Source organism: Chinchilla lanigera, unplaced genomic scaffold (assembly GCF_000276665.1).
Source record: "Chinchilla lanigera isolate Chin_1 unplaced genomic scaffold, ChiLan1.0 scaffold00012, whole genome shotgun sequence".
Classification (NCBI taxonomy): domain Eukaryota; kingdom Metazoa; phylum Chordata; class Mammalia; order Rodentia; family Chinchillidae; genus Chinchilla; species Chinchilla lanigera.
The window spans coordinates 22475068-22500380 of record NW_004955413.1 but is presented as its reverse complement, the minus strand read 5'-3'; the positions used below and the strand labels follow the sequence as shown (position 1 = coordinate 22500380).

General features: G+C 44.7%; 1 protein-coding gene across 1 annotated transcript; it reads left to right on the top strand.

Annotated features, from left to right (window-relative positions):
• The first annotated feature begins 1040 nt into the window (after positions 1-1040).
• LOC102006234 (apolipoprotein L2-like) lies at positions 1041-23023 on the top strand. The gene is made up of 5 exons (XM_005379648.1): positions 1041-1151; positions 1478-1610; positions 13581-13658; positions 17147-17273; positions 21598-23023. The coding sequence occupies exons 1-5, from the start codon at positions 1041-1043 to the stop codon at positions 22451-22453; spliced, it is 1305 nt and encodes a 434-aa protein (XP_005379705.1). The 3' UTR covers positions 22454-23023.
• Positions 23024-25313: the final 2290 nt, after the last annotated feature.

Genomic DNA, 25313 nt, shown 5'->3' with positions numbered 1-25313 from the left:
TCAGGGACAGGAAGAGGACTATGAAAACAAAAAGATCTATAGAAGCCACAGACAACAGGAACTAGGGTGGGTCCAACTCCAGGAACTCATGACCCTCCATTGGAGGATTGTGTATTGCATGTTTAGATCCAAAAATCTTGAGACTCTGTCTTTGATGAAGGATTCAAATTCTTAGGAGACAGAAGAGCTTCAGGTTGGGTGACTGTATTCTTCTACCAATCAGTTTGGAAAATTCGAAAGGGAGACAAATGACGGAGACACAAACCCTGAGGTAAGGGAGTGTCAGAACAAGCAGCCACCTGAATCTGTGCCAACGACAGTGAAGTCCCCGACTACCAGACGTATATGTGTATCCTTCTTCTCCTGCAAACAGAATAATTCTCCTTAACATTTCCTCCACAGTTTAGAAGGAGACAAGGGTGACCACTAAGTATTCTTATTCAAGGTCTAAAAGTGAAAAACAGTTTGTGTCTTGACTTCTCACCTGAGTTTCTGGATGAAAGCAGTAATTTCTGTCCTTCCCTCAGTTTCCTTCAACCCTATATCAGATCATTTATCCCACAGGTACATCCAGTTATTTTATGTCTCTTAAAGTAGGAGAGATGGAGCTCATTCAAGAATGGTTTTAGAAGTCCAATTAAGTGGAAACATGAATGCATTACAAACTGTAGTGTGTGGTTCCTGAGTAATCACCCAAGGCCCCTCACTCAAAAGTTGGGTGAGGGATGACCATTAGATCCCTTGAACATTGGCCCAAGGTGGAACATCCCCAGTGGAAGGGTAAAGGCTGTGGTTCAGCCCTATTTTACACCCCCTTTGTGTTAGAAAAGAACCCCAGCACTCCAGCTGCATGTCTTACTGACCTGGAAAGGTAGCAATGCCATTAACATTGACCTCTCCCCCAAGGTGCCATGGAGCAGGGCTGCAGTCTCTGTTGGGAGATGCTGGAGGGACCTCAGAGGAAGCCATGTGTGGCAGCTCCTGGTGGAAAATCAGGTACTCTTGGCAGAAGAAACCATAAGAGCAAATGTCTAGAAGCAATGTGGACACCACAATCCACAAGCCAAGTGACCCTGAGGGAGGGTGGTTGTGGTGGTGGCCACTCCTTTGATAAATTTGGAGAAACCAAGGCCATGGAGACCAAGCATGTAGTAAGTGTGGAGAGTATGCAGGAGGCAACACTAATGCTGGTGCTGCACATGGGTGAGGCAGGCATGCTAGGGGAAGGGGTAGAGAGGAAGGAGGGTGGGTACAAGCCCATGATGATATAGGGGGCAATTTGTGCAGGATCCCAAACTCTTTCAGTGGTGGATCATCCTTCTTGAAGACCGTAGATGATCCCACAACCAAGGTGGGCTGGCTCGGGACAGCAAACGTGGAATCTGAGCTGCTCCTCCCAGTGGGTCAGCAAGTGGGGGGAAGTGAGGGTGGTGCCGAAGTGTGTGATCATGCACTGCTCAGAAATTGTGGCTTTCAGTTTCCCTATCTTGTGCCTGGCTCTCTCTGCTGGAGGATACCCCTGGTCACTACTCAGCCCACAGCTGGTTGGATCCACACAGCTCAGGACGGCTGGGTCGTGTCCCAACACAGAAGCAGAAGAGGATCCCTTGGTAAGTTGGGGGCTCCACCCTATCCTCATCCTCACAACATCTCTGAAAAATCAGTCAAAGATTTTTCTCCATTTTACAAATGAGCCCAGAGAGTGTGGAGCACAGTTAAGCAGCAGCAGAGCCTGAGTTTGCATCCGGGTCTGTGCCTGCTCCCCTCCTCCTGTAAGTTAAGCTGAAGAGAAGAGAAGGAGCACACAGATGGGTCACAAAGCTCTCCAGGTTCAGCCCCGGATGCATGAGATGCAGCAAAGTGACCCTGATGGAGGGTGAATGTGGTAGTGCCCCCCCCTTTGGCAAATTTGGAGAAACCAAGGCCATGGAAGAGGACGTGGGACCCAGAGCCCACCTCTCCTTCTGGCCTGGCCACTCTGAGCCTAGGCTACTTTGGAAGCCTGATGTGAGCAAGTGCTTCTTTTGAGATACAAACAGGCCAGAGGTTGTCTCACCCACTGTAGCTCTGAGGACCTGCACTGCGCCAGGTCCTAGGGGGAAACTGAGGAACAGAGAGGAGACTCACCTGCCCAGGGTCCAGAGAAGGAGCTGAGCAGGTAGACAGGGCCTGCACACCCTGGCCTTCTGCTCAGCCTGTGGGAGAAGGAAGAAAAGGGGTGGGAATGGTGATCAGACATAGAGACAAGAGGGAGGTTGCAGAATGGTGACCCCAGCGCCATCCTAAGATCACAGCAGCTCTGTGGACAACATACCAGGTAAGCATCTGTTTACTGAAACAGAGATACACCTAGAAACTTTTGAATTTAAACTTCCTTTTTGTGTTTTAATCCGAGAGTCAGGCCCCACTCTGTCTACCAGGAGCTGTGTGAAACTGTCACTTCCCCTCTCTGAGCCCCTCTGCTCTTCTCCTGTGATGCAGAGTTAGGGTCCCCTGCCCTGCTGAGCCCCCAACCAGTTGCTGCCCATGTTACAGTGAGGCAGATGCAGTGCGGTGTGAGAGGACAGCAGGCATTGGGACCCCAGAGGCCAGAGTGGCTGTGACAAAGAGGGAGGGTTGGAAGCTCTGCTGGCTTCTCGGTTCCAGGGAATGCTCTGCAGGGCGAGTGGCAAATAAATATATGAAAAAATGTTCAGCATCGCTGGTCATTCAAGAGATGCAAATGAAAACAACACTGAGGTTCCATCTCACCCCCAGAAACAACGGCTATCATCAAGAAATCAACCAGTAACAAATGCTGGCAGGGCTGTAGGCAAAAAGGAATCCTCCATTATAGATGGGAGTGTAGACTTGTGCAACCACTCTGGAAATCAGTGTGGAGAATCCTCAAGGAACTTGGTTTAGAGGTCCCATTTAACCCAGCTATACCCCTTCTGGGTATTTTTCCAGAAAAACTGAAAACACCATACCAGAGCAATATATGAGTACCCATGTTTGTAGCAGCACAATTTGTCAGAGCTACATCTTGGAAACCAACCAAGTGCCCATCAACGGAGGAATGGATAAGAAAGATGTATTTTTATATGATGAAATAGTATTCAGCCATAAAGAAAGATAAACTCGAGGCTGTTTCTGGGGTGAGATGGAATCTCAGTGTTGTTTTCATTTGCATTTCTCAAATGACTAATGATGTTGAACATTTTTTCATGTGTTTACTTACCATTTGTATTTCTTTATCTGAGAAGTGTGTATACATCTCAGAAGCCCATTTTTGGATTGGGTCTTTGACTTTGGGTGGCCCGATTTTTTTCAATTCTTTACATTCTAGTAGAATTCCTTTGTCTGAGGGACAGCTGACTAAATTTTTTCCCAATTTGTGGGTTTTCTTTTTACTCTGTTGGTGATTTCCTTTGTTGTGCAAAGGCTTTTCAAAAGACGAGATCCCATTTGTTGATTCTTTGAAAAATTTCCCATGCACTTTGATTTTTGGTCATGAACTATCTGCCTCCCTTTATGTCATCAAGATTTCTAACTACTTTCTCTTTCAGTAAATTTGGTGTTTCTGTTTTAATATTGAGAACTCTGATCCGTTTTCACTTATTTTAGTGCCTGGTGATAGACATGGATCTAATTTTAGTCTGGAGCATGGAAATCCCCACCATGTGACTTCTCCCTTACTGAGGTCAAGCAGCTCCACCAGCTCCACTGACCATGGGAGTGTCCAAGGTGGGGGACGCTGCCTTCATAGACATATATGGCTTTTTCCATATGAGGACAGAATAAGCCTAGGCAGCTCTGAGGTCACCCAGGGTGACTCAGGCCCACCCAAGGCACACAGAGTTACCAGCAGGTTCTGCCATAGAAGCTCAGGTCGCATCCAAGCAGATTCCACTTCAGGTCCTAGTGTTTACTCTCTGGTATTATCTCAACAGCATAGCTCCCCTGTCCCCTGATACCTGGCCGCCCAGTGCAAAAGCCACGCTTCTTCCACTTTCCCTCCCTGGCTGCTTCTCCTCCTGGCCACAGGACACCCAGGTCTGGTTCCTGGGGCATCTGGACACCAGTGGTGACTGTGTAACTCAGTCTTGACCAGTGAGACAGAAGAACAAGTCTTCGGGGGGTGTATGGTGGTTTGTTGCTATAAAGGACAGTTGTGAGAGGAGCAATGGCTGCCCCATCTTTTTCCTGGTTCAAATACTGCATGGGCTCAGAAGAGGACAGCATCTGTGAGCATGAGACATGAGAATCATGAACCACTCAGAGATGGGGAAGGGCGGCCAGGCAGAAATAGTGGGGCCTCGGTGATGCCACACACTTGTGAATGAGTCTGTGCTCTGGGTCTCCACCTTCCCTGTCACTCCCAGCCTTGTCCAGGACCTCAGCTGGAGGTGGGTAGTCCCACCTCCTGCTCCACTGGGACAAAGGGAGTCGGTCATTTCCGCTGAGCCTGCCAGCTGCTCAGTTCTGGGAAAAGCTGCTGGTGGGAGGAAAGGGGAGGTGCTAGAATGAAGCCCAGGTTGCAGCTGTTTGGCTCTGCTGCCACTCACTCACACAGCCTGGGCAGGGAGCTCTGCCTCCCCAGCAGGAGGAAGCAGAACAGAGGTTTTACTGCAGTTTCTCCCTCTCCGTGGCTGGGGTGCCTGCTCCTCGGGCAGGGAAAGAGGATTAATCTAGCTTGCTCCACCTGATGAATCTCCACTGACCAGGCAGAGTGACATTCGAGCCCCTACCCCGGCGTCCAGGCCCTCCTTCCTGCCGCAGCCCCTCCTTGCTCACCCCTCCCTTCCTCCCATGCACTTTGCTTCCGGTCCACTTCCTTGACTATGATCTGCGCCTCGGCCCCAGGGGTTGGCTGCAGCTTCTCCTGCCCCTGGAATGTCCTCCCCACTTCCCCTGTGCTCAGGCATCCTTCTCCCTGCTGGCTGCCCCCAGCCCTTCCAGGAACCCCGGAATGTGGAGACTCCCATGTCTTACTGATGTCATGCTCCTGTGGGCATCTGTCTCCCTGGGACACAGTGCATCCCAGCAGGGCCCCCTTGTCATCTCTCATATGTGGCACCTAAGACCATCCAAGGTGCCCTCGACCCTTCTGATCCAGCCCGACCCCCAACCCAGGGTGTGGGAGACGTTCACTACATGTAGGAGCCCCAGCCCCTGAGGACACAGCACAGCCTCACCCTCCCTCTCAGCTGAGGAATTGCATTTGATTTTCTCATCTGTCTCCATGATCTGCCTCTTTTTGGTAGGGAGCAAATAAAACTATGACTGAGATCCCATGAGTCCCCTCACTGATGGCAAGTATTTGTAACACTTCTATCAGATTTTGTTTTATTTTAAAAAGAACAAAAACAAAATAACAAAAACAAACACATAAACAAAACAACATAAAAACGATACCACATTTCAAACGAAGTGATAGGAAATTAACAATGATTGTTGTATTACATATTGCTATCTTCAAGTTGGTTACTCAGAAAACAAGATATAGGCATGTAAGATTGATCAAACAATTAAACCGAAATTCTTCCTTTCAATAAACCAATAGAAATTAATAGTAAAATTATCTTGGCTATCTTGTGTGTATATATTTTTCCTTTCTTCTTTCTTTCTTTTCTCTTTTCCCTCATCCCAGTTGTTCTTTCTGTTTGAGCAGTTTCTTTCCCTTCTGCAATATCTATTGTACCTTTCACATTTTATTTACTCTTTCAAGTTCTTACACAGGGAGACAGTATGATGTTTACACATGTAGATATGATTTCACTTATGAGTATGGTCTCCAGTTGCATCCATTTACCTATAAAAGCCTAGAGTTTATCTTTCTTTATAGCTGAGTAATATTCCATTGTATTAAAAATATCACATCTTTTTTATCCATTCCTCAGGTGATGGGCATGTGGGTTGTTTCCAAGATTTTGCTATGGCATATTGTGCTGCTATAAACATGGGTGCGCATACATCACTGTGGAATGATGCTTTAAATTCTTCTGAAAAAATAACCACAGAAGGGAATCCCTCATCTTCCATTGCCCCACGTCTTCAGTTCTGCACAAGTACCCTCAGCCAGATTCAGAAGCAAATAAAGAGTAACTCAAAATACTGTTTGACCTCACGCCTGTGGTGTAGTGTAGAGGTTTTTTCATAACCCTTTTTGGAGGTTTAGTTATCAAGGTCTTCATCAACATCCTTCTTCCTAGTAGAAAGTTCTTGCCAAAGCTCGTGTCTTTATAACTCATGATCAGTGATGTGCATACACAGAGCTCTGATTTTATAGTGAATGACTGATAAACTGAGAAAAGCTGGACGTGAAAAAAAGCAGATGTACATTATGTTTGTAGCTCCTGCAATGCTTTGCTTTTGGTCTTCTCTCTGGATTGCTAGTTCATGGAGGGCAGTTTCATTCCATCGTAGTTCTTCCAAGTTAGCAGGATGTCAAGCAAGCCTCAGGATCAGAACCCGAATCTTGTCAAGAATATCTTCAGACAATAATTAACGTGTTCATCTATGTCGTTAATGATGGTAACTTCACTGATCTCTGTTCCTTCAAAAGGAGGTGGATCTTCAGGTTTGCTTTTATTTTTTTTGTTTGTTTGTTTTCTTTTCCTCATACTGAATCATAGCAGCTCTGCAAATAGTACAACAGTAGTTCTATCCTACTTAGTTTTGTGGGATGAACACTAAATCCCGAGAGGGTGACTGAAACCATTACAACAGACAAGGTTGAAGCAAACAGTGACCTCTTTATTTTTGACTGGGTGAGGTTGGGCCAAGGCCAAAAAGGCCTTAACACTGAGTGGGCGGAATGGACAGGCTTTTATAGGGGAGCTTGGGTAGGGGAGGGGACATTCATGAGAGGGGTACAAAATTTGGAGTCTTTGAGGAAGGGGTCTAAGGCTAGGAGATAGGGCAGTGTTGTTTACAGGGCTTGCTTGCAGGCAGAGCATGTCTCCTGTGATTTTTTGCAGAAGCAGCTCTCTGAGGTTGAGTTGTGTGGAGCAGGGGCCAGCTTCCTGTTGAAATGCTGTGTTTCTGCAGGTGTGAATAACAGGTCTGCTGGGGGAGGTTTTTTTCCTCTTACCTGGGCAGGAGTCTAGTTTGGAAACCTGACAAATACATTTCTATTCCTCAACTACCTTCTGTGCCAGGGAAGTTATACATCTGTGTTGGCACTGAGACCCTTCCGAGAAATCACTTGTTGGCATTCCTTTCATTCTTCCAACATGGGAATGCCCATTTCTCCAAGAATGGCAGCTTCCACTTCATACTGAATAGTTGGTGCTTTTTCTGATGGATGTACATCAATATTACCTAGTTCAACTTTCATTTTGAAGTTTGGGACATCCTCTCCCTGCATGGTGCAGCTGAGAGGCTGGTGGGTTACTTCCTAGGAAGTGGATCAAACACCCTCAAGGCAAGGAATCTCCCCAGTTATGTGAAGCCTGCAAGTGTTTGTGGTTACCATGGTGAGGCTGTGGTTCTTCCCATAGCAACAGTTCCCAACTGTCACCAATTGGGGCCTCTATGGGGCCCTCCTGAGGCACATGGGAAGAGCCACAGAACCAAAATTAGTACTTTTTAAATCAACTAACATTAGTGAAGCTAGACAGTTTTATTTAGCTTTTGCCTCCATGACAACTATGAGCTGTGAGAGGTCCCCAGAGCCAGAAGCCTGGATATTCCGTGCCCTAGAGGAGAGGCAGCCAGCATGAGAGGGAGTAGTGGCTTTGTACTGGGTAGATAGGCAATGGGCATTGGGAGCTGTGTGCTGCTGAGAACAGGTCATACAGCAAAGACCAGCAGCTGGAGATGGATCTGCCTGGGTATGGCCAGAAGTGCGGCAGCTCAGGAAGAGAAAAGGGGCCTTCTGGGAGCCGTCTGTACCTTGGCAGGTCTGCCTGGGATGCTCCATAGCTGCCTGGGCTTATTCTTTCTTCTCATCTGGCAGAAGCCATGAATATTGATGTAGTCAGTGGATTCCGGCCCAAATCACTGAGGACAGTCTGATGTCAGTGGAACAGGTTAAACTTATCACCATTAGAGGGGGAGAAAGCACATGATGGGGACCCATGGCCCTCAGGAAGGAGATGCTAGAAAGAACCCATTGCAGGATCAGGGCTCCGGTGGGGTGATTTAGAGGAGGGACTGGATTGGGAAAGTAGTTGATAAAGTAAGGGATAATTCTGTCCATGGGCATCTCAGTGAACCTATCTATAGAGAGGGCATCCAGAATGCACATAAAACACTGCTTGGGAAAAAGTAACAGCCCTTACTAGGTGTCTCAGTATGTTTCTGTTGCTATAACTAAATACCTGAGACCAGGTGATTTATAAGGAAGAGAGGCTTGTTTCGCTCAGGGTTCTAGAAGCTGGGAAGTCTTAAGAGCAAGGGGTGGAAAGATGCTTTGGCCTCTGATGAAGACCATTTGCTGCATGATAACAAGCCAGAGGGCACCACATGGTGACATAAAGCAAGTGTGATTCAGTTCAGGTTCTTCTCATAAATCCCTCAGTCCTGTCTTGGAGGGCCCAGGACTCACAGTCTCATCTAATCTTCTTTATTTCCCATGGCCTCCACCTCTAAATTCATCAGTATGTGGAACTTAGGAGACACATTCAAACCATAGCTGCGGGTGTTTAGTATTGTGAGTGTGGCAGAGAGTCTTTATTTTTATCTGTGCTTCAATAAAATTATGAAGTGGCCTTATTCTGTGTCATTGTATCACGGTCTCAAGGCAGCCTTGTCTGAGGTTGACATTCTGTGCAAGATTATTTTTCTCCAGTGAAAAAATACTGTGGCTTCACTGAAAGCCTAGGCCAGCTTCCACAGGTCAGGGCTGCTCTTTCTCTCTCCTGATGCTTATCAACAGGCACATAAATAACTGGAAGAAAAAATATCAGCATAGACATTAATATTTACCTTCACGTTAATATTGGTTACTGATTTGGCATTTCTCATTTTAATAACTCCTCTTTACATTGCATCTACATTTCTAGCTTTTATTGGTGCCTTTTGCTCTACTCTTTATCTCGATTCCTTTAATACTATAATGAGCTCATGACCCATTGATTCAACCTGGACCATTAAATATGGCCATATTACCATTGTGAATTACTGTTACTCTACCAGGTCCTTCCTGGTGGGTGCAGCTTTGGGAACTGCTCCACATGTCTCCAAAATTATCCTGGTTATCTAGAGTAGTAGATGTCACAGGCCCAGGAGTCCTGGTTCCTGGGAGTGGAGACTAAGTGCTGCACTTCTGGCCTCTCCCCACATAGGTGTGCTTGGGGGTGGCAAGATGCTACTAGAAAATAACCTCAGTTTAGTCTGATTATTCCAGTTCAGCAGGCTGTGTCGCTATCCCTGTTTTATTGTTAGAATGCTTACATTCATCACTCACTAAGCTGTCCCCTGAGCTAACTTTCACATCAAGAGTCAGGCTGATTTCTTACTGACGCCTCCTCAAACTCCCTCTATCATCTTTTAAGTTCGCGCATCAAAAACCAAAATTGTGCTGTGGTTAGGAGTCACTAACTAGTAGATAGGAATTTCTGTCTTCTTTATAATAAAGAAAAGAAAGAAGCCATAGTTACAAGTGTAAGAAAAACGAACTAGCGCAAAGAAGCGCTCAACTTTTCCCACTGCAAAACAGCTATGTTTCATTTTTATCTTAACTTTAGGAAGTATGCTAAGTCCATGTCTGTGGGAGCGTGTGTGTGTGTGGCGGGGGGTGCTGGGAATAGGTCATATGTTTTAAGAGTATTCTTACACTGGGTGTTGGAATATACCCAGTGTAATATTGTTAGAGTGTGTGCTCTGGAAATAGGATGGATTAGTAACTTTTGGTAAATAACATTTCTGAGTTTCAGTGCCCTCATTTGAAAACTGGGGGAGGGGATAATAGTACTTTCTTCTAACAGGGCTATCCTGAGTATTAAAAATAAGCCAATGCCTACAAAGGACTTAGAATGTTGCTGGTACAATATAGATGAACAATAAATACTAACTCTTTCATTTTTCTTTGTCTTGATCTTAAAACTTAGACATTTATTTACTTTCTATTTCAGTAGATAAGAAGTTTCACTTATTTTTACACTTGGCCTAACTTGCCCTCCCCACCAGCTTCTAGTACCCTTAAATCACTACTTTTATGTTCTTTATTAGAGACTTTGGAGCTACGGACAACTAACTTACACTTCTGCCTACGCCCTCAAGGGCACCCCTGTTTCTTGATCACGGGCTTCATGAAAAGAAGATATTAACCCTCCTTCTTGTGCACTTAGTGATTGATCCCTGAGCTACTGCAACCGCACTGTAGCTTTCACACTGACTGGAGACAAGTACATTGACGTCCCATATTTACATATTCAATTTTGTGCTAGCAGATAAAAATGAAGTGAGTACATTTTCATTTTTGTAATCTTTGCAATATTTCTTACCAGAGAGTTAATTTGTATAATATGGCTGCATGTATTTCTCATAAAATTTTAAATTTTGCTGATATCTCTAACTGTCTGCTTCTCCTTCATCATTCTCTTTCTTTCAAGCTGTGAATCGTATGAGGCGTTATTTCAAGTTCTCTGAGCCCATAGGACTCCTCATTGCTCTGTTCTTGGATGGGTATTCTCTATGTCTAATGCATACACAGCTGTAATCCATGGATTCTTTTCCCTCTGGTTGGATTTCCCTGTTTCCTGGATCCCATGTCTTTTCTTGTTTATCCCTGCCTTTGTATGAATACACAGGAGGGGGGAGAAGGAGGGAAAAGAAAGAGAAAGAGAAATGCACACTTCTTTTTCCACCTACCACACCCCTTCAGAATACTTTTTAATAAAATATTATGTACAGGAACTTTTCTATTCCTCTTTTAGCTCCACTTGTTTTGACTGTATGGATGCTTCCCCAGCTTTCTGTTGTTGTACCCACGAGAGGAGCCAGGGCCTCACACCATAGTCACTCTACCGTAAAGCTACTTCCCCACCACTTTTTATTTTTTCATTTTGAGCTAGGATGTTGCTAAGTTGCCCTGGCTGGGCTGGAATCACCATCCTCTTGCCGCATCCTCCAGAGTAGCTGGGATTACAGATACATCACTGTGCCTGGATCGTTGATTTTTTTTCTGCAATCTCTCCCTAGAGTTGTTTATGAATCATCTTTTGGTCCCCAAGAAGCTTTTTTTTCTTGCTCCATTAGATTTTCCACTTTTCACTGTATCTTATTCCCACTTTTTAAAAATAACTTTATAAGCTCCCTACAGATATATTTTGGGATTTAAAAAATTCTTCTTTGTCTTGAAAATTATTTACCTCTTTTGGGGTGGCATTTCTGTGTTGATGTCTTTCTCACACACCTGACCTTAGGCTGCACATTTGTATTTAACAGGGGCTCAGGCTTTCCTGTAGGGTGGTTGGAGACTCCCTAAATGCCAGAACACCAAGATATTTCCTTCTGGGAACTTCCCATTCACTCATGTCGCCTTCTATTTCTTCCCACACATGGTATAGACTCATAGCAGCCATGAATATCCATATTCATCAGCTTTCCCATCACTAGGACACAATAGCCAACACCCACCACCTAAGGGAGGAGGGATTAATCTGCCTTACACTTTCAACAGCTTTGGTCCATGGGTGGCTGGCTCCAAGACAGAAGCATCAGGGCAGAAGGGTGCAGCAGGGCAAAGCTGCTTAGCTCATAATGATCAGGACACAGAGTAGGGAAACTGTGCCATAGAAGAAAGGGGCCAGGCACCGCATATGCTATCCAAGGTCACACCTCCACGAGCCACCAGACACACCCAAAGTGTGCTTTTCTCATCTTCAAAGCAGTTCTCAATCCAATCAAGTTGACATGTCTTGATTGACAGTCACAATACTCTATAGGCTTGGGGCCAGTGAACTCATTCCCTGCCTGTCCTCCAGTCTCCCTGTAGGGGGCTCTCTCTGCCTCACACCGTTCCTGGCTATGCTTCCTGTGCACTTCTCTGGGTATGAGCTCCTGCCTCTCTGCTTGATTCATTCACCCTTCAGTCCAGTTCTGTCTCCCAAGTATTTACTACAGGCTCTGCTCTCCTGTTGGCCTCACTCTACTGCTTATGAACAGCAAGGTGAGGAGAAGCAGTGTGGTGGTTCCTGAGTGTATCTGGCTGGGTTTGAACCCTGTCTTTATCACTTAGTAAATTTCTGATGAACAGGTCACTTACCGTCTGTTTTTCAGTTTCCTCATTTGTAGACAGGGATGTGAATGGTACACACTTCAAAGGTTATTGGAGGAATACTGTGAGTCATTACTAATGAAGAATTAGAGCAATTGTAGTACAGAGTGAAGCCCATAAATATCAGTCATTATTATCATTATCTACTATCACACTAATAAGGGCCTTCCCTATCATTTGATTTGAGTCTCAGGAGAGGCAATCAATGAATGCCCTCTTACCTTTTTAAAATAATGCTAAAACATAATCCCTATTTGCATTCTTTCCTCATTTTCCAAGACAAGAACACCACGACGGGCAATAAGAAAATTCCTTCTATATGCAGACCTCGTTTTTTTTAAGACTACTGACAACTGATAGGAACGAAAACCATTGTCACTGTCTGTACCACTTGAGTTTAAATACTACACCTTCTGAGCCAGGCTTTCTCTAATTCTAGAAAAACCTTAGAAAATAATATGAAATAAAAGCAAAGTCAAATGTAAACAGAACGTTCACTGCACTATTATTTATATAAAGAATTAAACACAATCAAGCAGCCAACGTGAGAGGTGACCGGGCAGCCACAGCAGGGGCAGGGTCTGACAGGCCTCCAGGCCTTCATGGGATGGAGGACCTTGAAGAGACAAGAAGGAGGTAGGGTTGGGAAGCCCTGAGCATGGGAGGAGGGGCCCCAGGAAATTTACCAAACAGGCCCATGGGCACAGAGTACAAGCCCGGAAGTGTAAGAGAGTCACTGGCAGTGAAGATGTATACACGAGTAAATATTCTGTGCATTTAAGGAAATATCGTCATTGAAAACACGGGATGTGAATCAGAAAGACTTGCCTTCAAGGCCTGGCTCCAGCACAACTGTGAAAATGTGGGCACTGACGTGACCTCTGAGGTGCTTCCCTCTGCTTTAACGCGAGAGCCCGAAGGTCCTTGCCCCATGCAGTGTGCGATCATGGAAGGAGGGTAAGGAGGCCGCCATGACAGAGTCTCAAGAAACAGCAGCCATTCTCAACAGTGAGCACAAATGTTCCCCGCCCCAGGACCTTGCTAGAACCGTCCAGCCCATCTGATTTTCTGCGTGTGGATTCTGATAGTTTCTATAAGGTGGTGTCCTCACCCCTTCCCTTCTCCCTGTCCCTCACAGGACCCGAGCCCTCTGCCTTGACTGAGGTGAGGGCACAGGGAGTTGGAGCTGGGTGGCGGCCTTTCTTTAAATAGCAGCCACAGAGCCCAGGGACAGAGAGCACACTGGGTAAACTCCACTTGAGCTTTTCCTGCCATCCAGGAGGGAACTCCAGGACCTGTGGCTCCTCGCTGCTGCTCACTGTCGCCCCCTCTGGTTCCCCTTCTATCCCACAATTTGTTCTCTTCCCTCCAGCCTGGAAGACCCAGGGAGCTGAAAGGAAATCCTCTCAGAGACATCCCACTGATACCACGGAGAGTGCAGCCTCCCCAGGTACTCACACTTCCTCTGCCAGTTCTCGCTCACAAACTGCACGGAAACGGCACCAGTGAAGCTAAGCTGTCCTGTGGCGGAGTTGATGGAGAAAGGGGAGCCCCAAGAAAGACCCAGGGCTCTTCCAACCCTGGGCCTGTGGGGCTTCCCTCCCAATCCTCTCCTCAGGGCCAGAGTCCAGGTACTCACTTCCTCACTGTCCTGCCTCACAGCCAAGGCCTTAACTGGGGACAGGACAGCCTTGGAAAAGTAGAGGGCAGGGAAACAAGCAGACAGGAAGAGTGGGAGAGGAGGTGACAGTGGCCTGCAGTGTCCCCTTGCCTGCCACCTACACAGTGTTCCTGGCTGACCTCGGGACACTGCCCATGAGGAGGCCACTCCCTTCAGCTCTTTTCTTGTGAGGCCCACTGCTCTGAGTGGGTTAATAGTAACCCCGACTGTCACCAAACTGGACCTCAAGTGACTTTTGCCACCTGCCATCTGTATGACCGGGAGCCCTTACCTCCTTCATCTGTCACATGAGAACAACCTTTCCCATGGTGTTGTGAGGGTCATGTATAACATGGACACAGTCAGGACTGTGCCAGGCACACAGTAGGTCTCTCTCCCCTCCCAAGACCCTGTTAATCTGAGATGGGCACTTCCCTCTCACTTGGACCTCTGTGAGCACCTGCCCTGCACTGCCCAGGGTTTGTACCTGCTGACCAGGTGTGACTGCCTCAGGCAGGGACTGATTCTAATTATCTCACCGAAAAGAAAAGTTTGAAACTGACACAAGATGCGAACAACCCCCGCTTACTCAAATCAATGCCACCTTCTTTCAGTCCTGTTTTCTGCCACCTCACTCTGGTGCTCAAGTCTGTTCCTCAGTTCTTCTCCAGCCTGAGAGAAGGTTGTGCTGCTAGTAGTCAGGGTGAGAATAAAAGGGGATGGGAAGATCGGATGATTCCTTGTCCCCAGAAAGCCCTGGAATTCCTGCAGGAGCGTGGGGCTGGTGGATTCCTCAGGATAAGTTCTTCTTGTTTAGTAACTAGGCCAGCCAGGGGTCAGAGGTGCCTGGGGAACAAGTTCTCCTGAGACATGGAGAAATCGCAAGGAAGAGAGCAGTAGTCCACCTGCCCTCTCACCACCAACTTGGAAAATCTCCTTCAGTGATGGTCTCAGAGCCTCCATTAGTAAGAGAAGCCCTCTTTCGTGATAGTTATACTCAATAGTGCATGGAGTGAAGCCTTATCTTTAAGTTTTAAAAAACACAGGTACATTATAGAATAGAATGTGAAAAATCACAGCAATTTTAATTAATTTATATTTTCAGGGATTTTTTTTTTAGTCAGGGTATCACTATGTAGTTCAGGTTGCCCTTGGACTCACTATGCAGCCCAGGCTGGCCTCATACTCACAGCAATCCTCCTGCCTCAGGCTCCCAGATTATGGGATTACAGGCGTGCGCCACCACACCCAACCTGGGATTTTTTTTTTTTGAGACAGTTTCTCATTATTGTTCTCCAGACTGCTCTCAAACTCCTGGCTTCAAGTGATCCTCCTGCTTCAGCTTCCCAAGGGCTGGTACTGCAGACGTATGTGATCATGTCTAGCTAGGGATTTTTGAAGCATAGGTCTTCAAAGTAATGTTCAAAATTATTGACCAATTAGTCTTTAATCGAGATTCTGAGCTTTCTACCTGCTGACACTGGGCAGTCACTTCCTGTCTGAGTTCCTCTTTATGAAGTAAGAACAACACCTCTCTTATATGTATGCAGCAGGAAACACATTTTACAACATATTCAGGTACACACATGAATTTATTCTAGTTCCCAATCCTTTATCTGCAATTCCATAACTTACAAATCCCTGCAAACTACACAGATTTTGGGGCAGAAACCCTGGCCTCTACCAAACTGAGACTATTTACAACCATTAAGCTATTTATCTCACACAGTGACTGCATTCATTTTGTCTTATTGTCAAAACATTAATGCATTTAATTACTAGGATTAAGTAACGTACTGCATATGCTTTGTTTTCCCTTTTTGAAAGTTAGAAATTCTATTTAATTGTATATTTGAAAATAGTTAGGAAAGAGGATTTTGTGAGTTCTTAATCCAAAGAAATGATAGCATATACTTACCCTAAAATATCACACGGTAGCCCATGAGTGCAATTGTTATGTGCCAATTAAAAATAAAAGTAGAAGTTATTCTAAATGCTTTTAAAAGATTAAAAATTCTGAATTTCTCAGCAAATCTAGGTCCTTGGAATTTAGATATAGATGATAAATAAAATATAGTAATACCTCGGTTCATGAACACTTCTATTTTTGAACAGCTCAGTTTGCAAACAGAAGCGTTTGGAAAAATTTTGCTTCTGCTCCTGAACTCCACATCGCATGATGAACAGGACCGGGGGCATCTTCCCCAGAACTGTGGAACAAATGAAGTTCATGAACCAAGTTACCACTGAATATTAAATATATATTTTATATCAAATAATTGACAAAAACAATACTCACCCCTACTATGTTCGATAGAGTCTAACATTGTCAAATCCATTTCCTTTTCAAAATGCTCCTCTTAACCCAATAAACTAATTTCAGAGCCCAAAGATGTGTTGAAAATCACATTCTGAAGACACAGGAACACAGTGTTTGATGCAGTATACAGCAGGCACATGGTTGAGAGAAGCCATCGTTGGAACTGTCCCACTTCCCCTGGGCTGAGGAGTTCAATTTCTGATTGTTCTGAGCATGATAAGAAAATCATTTAAGCAATCTGTTTCCCAGCAAGGCATGATAACACTGCTGGGCATGGTCACTCACATTTGTAATCCCTGGGAGGCTGAGGCAGGAGCATCTAAAATTCTCGGCCAACCAGGGCAGCTAAGCAAGACCCTGTTGCAAAAGAAGCTAAAAAGGGCTAGAGAACTTGATTAGCACATGTGTGGCCCAGGAACCATTCACAGTACAAGAAAAAAGCAGCATGCACTTGCCTAGTGTGTTATTTCTCTGGGGCTGCATCATAAACACCTCAAGCTGGTAGGTTGAACAAAAGATGCCTATTTTCCCATACTTCTGCAAGAGAAAGTCCACAGTGAAGGTGGGCCAGGATCAGTTTCTGGTTTGCGGAGGGTGCCTTCTCACTGTGTGTGCATGGCCTTTCTCTATGCATAAAGATGGAGAGAGGGAGAGAGATCTAGTGTTTTCTCCCCTTTTATGAGGACAGCAGTCCTATTAACCAGGCCCCTCTTCTGACTTCATTTAATCTAAATTACTTCACATCCTTAAAGATTCTATCTCCAAATATAAGCACTGGAGGTTAGAGCCTTAACGTATGAGTTTGGGGGACACAACTCAATCCGTAACACAGATGACCCCATCAAAACACCCGGTGTGATAACTGCTCAGAAAGATGAACTTTGAACCCCCTGTACTCGATGCTATTCACACACTATCACACTCTCTTCCAACTTGATCCTTTTTTCTTCCCAACTAGATAGCAACAGCTTCATTGAGGACGTTGTTAAGTGTTTGCTGAACACAGTGAGCAAAGAGGATCTGCAGCAGCTGCTGACTCAAGATGAAGCCTGGGACAGTGTTAAGACAGAAGCTGAATTGTCCAGGTCAGCTCCATGGGGCACCCCAGCAATGCTACCCAAGTCCTGCAAGGCCAGCCTTCTCCGGGCAGACCAACATTCCCCAGGGTGTTTTCTATGTTTGGGTTCCAGGGCGCCCCCTCTCAATAGTTCCTAAGACATATTTCCTCCATGTCATCCCTGCCAGTGAATGGTCTTGGGGTAAGGGTAGATGGTGCTCATGGTGGGCAGGATGCTTTCTGCTGTCTCCTAGTATTGTGACCTTAGAAGTTACTTCACCACTTTCTGCCTTAGTTTCTTCATCCATTATTCTTTATGGTGAGAAAAATAAGATAATGTGTGAAAAGTGCTTAGCATAGGACTAGCACACAGTGAATGCTCCAGAACTGTTAACCTTTTTTAAAACCTGGTGGGCAGAAAGCAAAGCCAAGTATCCTTCCCTTGAGGTTAGAAGCCAAGGCAGACTTACTTTGGGACTAGCCCAAAAAACCTAGACATATATTTCTGGGGATTCTGGTTTCAGCCATTTACCTCCCATCTGATGAACCATACAAGGACAGTAGGATCCTTCTGTGGTCAAGAGTTAGACTGGATGGAGGAGAGGTAGATAGAGCTGTGTGGGACCCTTGTTATCACTGCCAGTTCCAGGGCTCCAGGTTCATGTCTTGAACACACTGCCATGTGCTCAATGTGGCCAGACCTCCAATGTGATAGGACTGAGGTTGAAGGCTTGGGAACAAAATGTGAGGCAGAGGAGGAGAACCAAATACGAGCACCCTTCCCAAAGGCCCAGACTGACCTGGACCAAGTTCAGAGCCAGGACTCAGGATGGAGCAAGAGAAGAGGTAGAATGCAGCACCAGTAAGAATGCTGGGGCCACAGCACTGGAACCATATTGAGGGGAGGCAGGTGCTGCTGAGGCAAAGAAGGGAGAGGCCATGGGCACAGCAGAGGATACATGAGGGGGGAAGGGGACCTTTCCTCCCATTTTGCTGTGACCCATCACTGGGAGGCATAGAAGGCTGTACGTCCTGCCTGGGTGCTGGGGAGCTCTCTACACCATTGAAACTCTCTTCTGTTCTACATAAAGTAGCCCCTGACCAACAGGAAGGCAGTGTGGCCAGCGACAACTTGGTGAGTCAGAATGGTCTGCTGCTGATTTTGTGTAACTCGGGAGTCTGAGGAAACTCGAAAGTCCTCCTCCAGAGTGTCACTGGCCAGCATGGATTCTTAGTGGCATCTCCTCTTTGAAGATGGAAGCCAGGAAGGACTTGCTTGGAAGGTGGAAATCAGACAGGGGCTGGTCCTTTAGCTGCTTCGCCATTGCTGATGACTGTTACCGTTGGCCATCCTCCTCCTTAGGGCTCGTAGTAGACAGTCCCCACAAGCCCCACCAGTGCTACCAATCAGCTTAGGGTTATTTTGCTTAATTCCCATAGAAAGCATGAATTGGTAAAATGTAGCCACTTTAAAGGTAACAGCCCTGAGCTTTGAATGCCAATAACCACCAGCTCATCCAGTCAGCAGCCCTCCTCACTGTGCAAGCCAGCAGCTCCAGGCAGGTCCTAGACACACTTCAGACACCTTCAGTGTTACAGCTCTAGCTCCTGGCTGCATTCAGCACCAGGGGCCTTAAAGTTACCAGCTCCCAGTGCACCCACTCAGAAAGCTGCACTCAAAGTGAAAATCACAAATAGGCAGAAATACCCCTGCAAAAGGTTTTGTTAGGACTTGCTATAAGAGGGAACAGCACACAGACTGGTCCCACTATGCATATGAAGAGTTTACTCCTCAGAAGAAAAGGTGGGCTCAAGGTTTTTGCAGCGTTAAATTTTCTTTTGGATTATGAGGAGGGAAGGGGCCCTCATGGATCTGAATGAGGAGCATTGTGGAGAGGCAGAATCACCTGAAAAGTTGCAGGATGGAGTCATCCAGACAGGCTTCAGGGTGGAGTCATGTGGTTAGTCCCACACTGAAGCTTGCTGTCGCCAAAGCAAATATCTCCAGAGCAGCTTCAGGCACCTGACATAGCCCAGTTATTGCAAGGAGTTTGGGGGGACAGATAAATAAAATAGTACCTCTTGGGGTACATCAGGCCCATGTCTCATGAGGAAAATACTTCTATAGAATCCTGTTCAAATTCAGGTCTCTTATGAGTTAAGGATTCATACAGATGGGTCTCAGATTCTCTTGCGTTTGCACTAGCTGTGGCTGCACATATGCAAAGCCATCACCATGAAGGTGCCATGCTGCTCACCCTGAGGTTGGGGATGACAGCCGGTGGGTCAGGTGTCAGTAAGATGGGAAGAGAATCAAGGGGGAGCCAGGCCTTCTGCATCCCAGTCAACCAGGGTAGCAGCTGGACCCAGTGACCTTCCATTGGGAAGGAGAAAGGGCATCAGGAATGGGGAAAAGCTGAGGGCAGAGCAAATAACACATACAGTCCTTCTAGCTCTACAGTTCTCATTTAAATTTTAAGTTCCCAGCGTTAGCCAAACTGCAAAGTCTATAGACACAGCCCCAAACCATCATTTTATTTGACACCAACTGCAAACTGGGGATTTCCCTCATCCACCCACAAATCTGATAACACATTAGAACTCACTGAAGGCAGTTTTGACACAGTTTCAGGTTATGAAAGAGAAAGAACACGATTTAAAATCGCCCGGAGGAAGAGATACACAGGACGGAGTCTGGAAGGGGTTCAAGCATGACTGTCCATTGTCCTCAGGACAAGGTGCAATTCTGAATTCAATGTGTAGCAATTCAGGTGGAGGATGGCCACCCAGGGAGGCTGAACCTGTGAAAGAGAAACTTACTCTGACGCATACGAAAACAGCCAGGAAACTTTGTTCTGGATGGTTGCACTAGGGGAGAGAGATGAGGACCGCACTGGATACAGTAAAGTCTCCCGGGCATTTAGAGACAACAGGCGGAGTAAGGAGTGCTAGAGAGCCAGTTCTAGCAGGGACATCAAGAATAGGAGGTTCTTTGATGCTGCTTTAACAGGATTTTCCCTAAAGGAAGGTCCAGGACTAAACACCAAAGGTCAAGAATGGGAACATGATGAGATACGAAGAGTGGAGATTCTCATCTCCCCAGTTTGGTAGGACACTGGCTAAGCATGGGTGATACCAGCCCAGCAGGCACAGAATGGACCTGGGAGGCCAAGGTCAGTGCCAGGTTGGGAAAAGGTTCAGAAGGGCCTAACTGGACTTTGGTCAAACAAACAGCTTTTGTCAGCCCAAGTCTGAGCATCTAGGGTTTTTGTAGGAGCTGGACACATATGTCTTTGTAGCTGACCTGCTGTCTCCCTCCTCTCCCAGGAGTCAGTGCCTTGAATCTCCACTTCCTCTAGAGGTCAGAAATGATCCCAATGTCCCTGTGATATATCACGTTGTTCACATGGAGTGTCCTTCATGAGAAATGCTTGGGAACAGAAGTATTTTAGAATCTAAGTTTTGTGTGTTTTGAAATGTATTCATTGATACATCATGAGCTATATTAGACTCAGGCCTAAACAGGAAATTCATTCACTTATGTTTCTTTACACTTTATGCGCACATTGTGATGGTAATGTTACACAATCCTTTTCACCTACCTGTGTTTGACTGTGATCTGACCCACGAGATCAGGTGTGGAACTTTGCCCTTGTGGCATCATGTCAGTGCTCAAAGGGTTTCACACTTCAGTGCATTTCAATTTAGGATTGTTAGATTAGAGTTGCTCAATCTGTATTGTCTTGTGACCAAATCCCAGGTACACATGCACTTCTAGCAGGTAGGACATTTCAGGGACTAGTTTCCAATAGCTGAGGGCAAAACAAAGGCTTACTCTTGATTGGGGTTAATTTTTCACTACACACTGAGCTTCCCTAAATCAAGGGGTTTTTTACTTCTCCAATCTCACTTCTCTTTCTTCACCTATGGTGTTGGAGCTCTAAAAATATATTTTTTTTTATTTTGATTTTTTTCTGGTACTGGGAATCGAACTCATGACCTTGTGCTTGCCAGGCAGGCGCTGTGCTGCTAAGCTAAATCCTCAGCCCCTCTAAAAATATTTTGGAAGTGATGGCACTGACCTTGAGTGAGAAGGTGTCTTCATCAAATGCCTCCCACTAGAGTTTTTTAAGTGGTTTCTACTCATTGTCCCTTTTGTTGAATAAACCACAGAGCGCCTAGTACGTGCCAGACATGTTCACCATTGAAGAAAAAATTCTGCACATCTATAAAATTCTTTTCCATTTGATTTACAAGCAATGCTCTGTGATTTATGCATAATCAATCTGATGGAGCCCATTTCACAGATGAAGCAATTGCCTATCTTAATCACTTGATGTTTGCTGTTACAGGGAAGAAGCAGATGAACTACGTGAAGCTCTGAAGAAGCACACAGCACACACAGCTGTGGAGGACAAAGACAGGCTCCAAGAAGTCCAGCAGGCTAAGGAGAGGACGTTGGCTGCATTTCCAAAGCTGAAAGAGGAGGTTAGAAAAGACATAGAAAAGCTTCGTGCACTTGCAGACCAGCTTGATCAGGTGCACAGGGACTGTACCCTCTCCAGTGTGGTGGCTGGATCCACCACAGCTGCCTCTGCAGTCTTGGGTATCCTTGGTTTTGCTCTGGCACCCTTCACAGCAGGTGCTAGTTTGGTCCTCTCAGGAGCAGGGACAGTGCTGGGTTTAGCGAGTGGTGTGACCAGTATTTCCACTAGCATAGTGGATTACTCAAAGACATCGTCAACTGCAGGTGAAGCTAAAAGCCTGGTGTCAAACATCATGTGCAAACTGACAAGGTTCATGCAGGATATAGGTAACTTCCCACCCAAAGTCGTTTCCTCAACTGAAAATTGGAGTCAACACCTGAAAGACATTGGGAAGACCATAGGTTCCATTAAGCAGGCTAAAGGTGACCATAACTTAATAATCAGTGCCCAATACGGCATGTTGATTAAAAATATCTGCTTGGGAAGTTGTAATCAGCTGAACACAGCCGTTAGACCTTTCCTTCAGGTAATGAGCATGGCACGGAAAGCCCTCAGAGTTGTCAGCATGGCCTTCTTTGTGATAGATATGATTGATCTTGCAAACAACTCAAAGCATTTGCAAGAAGGGGCAAAATCAGAGTATGCTGAAGAGCTTCGGAAGGTGGCTGCGGCACTGCAAAGCCATTTGGAGGACCTGGAGGAGATGTTCAGACTCAAATAGTCAGACTCAAGTCAGTGACCCCCGCTCTTCAGCAGTGCAGCCGTCAGAGGAGATGTGCTGGACAAAGCTGTGGGCAAGAGAAAGGCATTTTATTAGCAAGCAAAGAGGACTCACCCTCATAAGGGCTCTCCTGACTGACAGTAGGGCAAGAGACAGAGCCTTATCCCAGGCAAGTTTGCCTTTTTCACAAATCTTAGCTCATGTGCCTAAATTTGAAGTGAATCCTTGCTCCCTATCTAAATACCATTCTATTAAGGACTATTAAAAATAGTCCTCATATATTGTTTTCTGAGTCTGTTTGATGATCATGTAACCTGACAGTCTCACACTTGGCCCACATCCGTGGGTCTGATCCGCTTCCTCCCAACCCGCGTGCATTGCCAGCACTAATCGGAAGCATGTACCTCAGCAGTGTTACTAAGATGTATCTGACTCAGTAAGATGTGTGTACGTCAGCTGTGTTAAGAGGTAAATGATCAAACTGCACCTTAAGTCTAATCACTGAACTATGAATATGGCTAATACTAAAAAGCTACTACACAGCTCCTTATGACACATTGCATGTTTTTTTTAAAAAAATATGTCATTGTGTTGTTTGATCCATTGTATTTGGAATATAATTTAATAGTTGTGCCACACATGATTTTCTTATAAATTCTTTATTGTCTTTTAGGGATATAAATATGTGTTACCTTTATAAAATATACAATACACTTGAAATGTAAATCAAGCAAATAGATATGATCTCTTAATTTTTCTTTATTTAGTTTTGATTGAAAAAGAAATAAAATGTTAGGGGCTGGGGATTTAGCTCAGTGGCAAAGCACCTGCCTCGCAAGCGCAAGGTCATGAGTTCGGTTCCAGGTACCGGAGGAAAAAAAAAAAAAAAAGAAAGAAAATGTTTTCATGTGTGTAATATGGTCAGCCTTTATCTATTGATAGATAGATAAAGTTATCCATAGATAATTGCACTACTAAAGTTATCTATAGACAGTTGTACTACTAATTTCTATTGGTTCATTGAAAGGAACAATTTGCTAGTACTTATATTGTCTGATTAATTTTGCATGCCTATGTCTGGTAATCTGAGCAACTACTTAGAAGATAACGGTATGCAATATAATATCCAATGTTAATTTCCTATCATCTTGTTTTGAAATCTGTATCATTTTTATTGTTTTTTTCGCTCTTTAAAATAATAAAAAAACACCTTTATCACACAGCATGTGCTCATTATTTCTACAGAACTACATTAAATTTCCACTCTGATGAAAAGAACATTTTTCCTACATAATTTACCAATAAGAGGTTATACTTATCCAATGACAAAATATGAAATGACATAAAGAAATCTCCATCTAAATTTGCCAGTAATGTCCTCCTTTCCTGTCTTTTTTATGAAAGAATAAAACAAAATTTCATAAAAATAATAATAGCAATAATAATTAGTACACCATGTATCATAATTTAAAAGTAGAGTACAGATATAAATAAAAAAGACTCTTACAGAGAAGAAACAAACTGTCTTAACAGTTAATAAGATGTTTTAAAAATAAAATAAGCCTGGTTCTCCACACTGAGTGTACTTCTTGGAAGATACACGCTCTCAGTGGTCAATGTCCACATTTTTAATTTTCAAGAGTGGCGCCATTTGAAATGCCAAATATTTAGCACATCTTATTATCCTTGCTCAGAGATGATAGTCATGATACAATTCACATGAACATAAGCCTATGTGTTAGTCAGGTTTTTGTTTATGATCAAACACCTGAGAAAACAACTTAAAAGAGGAGAGATTTACTCTGACTTAGAGCTTCAGAGGACTCAGTCCATGGTCAGCCTGGCTCCATTGGGTTAGGACAGTGTGAGGCAGAAGTGTACAGTGGGAGTTTTGGCATAGGAAAGCTGTGAATCTCACGGCACTTGGGAGGCAGACGGAAGAAAAGAGCCATAGAGGGAGAGGTCGGGGCAAGACAGACCTCAAAGCCACACTTCCTCACACACTGCTTTCAACGTGGCTTAGTCTCCCACACTCCAATTACCCCCCAATAATGCCAATGAATCATTATCTCATCAATGCATTAATAGAATAATGAAGTTAGAGCAGTCATGATCCCATCACCATCTGAAAGCCTCACTTTTAAACCCATGAGACTTCTGGGTGTGTAGTAAAGAGAGTGGTTACTTATTACCTTGCATGTGTTAAACATGTGTAACTTCATCACTACAAACTTTTGCATAGCATTAAGAAAAAGCTGTGACACACAGCGTGTTTTACCCTCACAGGTATGAATCTCTAGTCCTAAGCACCCAACAGAAACAAATAGAATCCTGATTGGTAGCAGTCTAGGGGAAATTGTATGCTAGCAATTTTAAAGACACTTTAGTGTTTATATTACCAACAAACTTAACTTATTGGTCAAGGATATACCTAAGTCAAGTGAACTAAAAGGCATTTGGGCTGATTTAAGGGTTTTATTTTATATGAGAACTCGGGTGTATAAGTCAGTTTGGTACCATCCAAATGATATACAAACAGAAACACATGTGAACAGAACATATATGAAAAGATACATAAAAAATAGACCAAAAATCCAAATCCCAGCATTTGGGAAGCTGAGGCAGGAGGATCACTGGGAGTTTGAGCAAGCCTGGACTACATAATAAGTTCATGTCCAGCCTGAACTATATAGCAAGACCTTGTCACCAAAAAAAGAAAAATGAAAAAGTACAAAGATTTTGTAGATTTATTTAGAATCATCATTTTCCAGTTTTAAAATACTTACACTGTTGATCTGATTAGCTTTTCCATCATGCTAAGCATTCCTTAATCTTAAACTTGCATTTAAAAACCCATCTT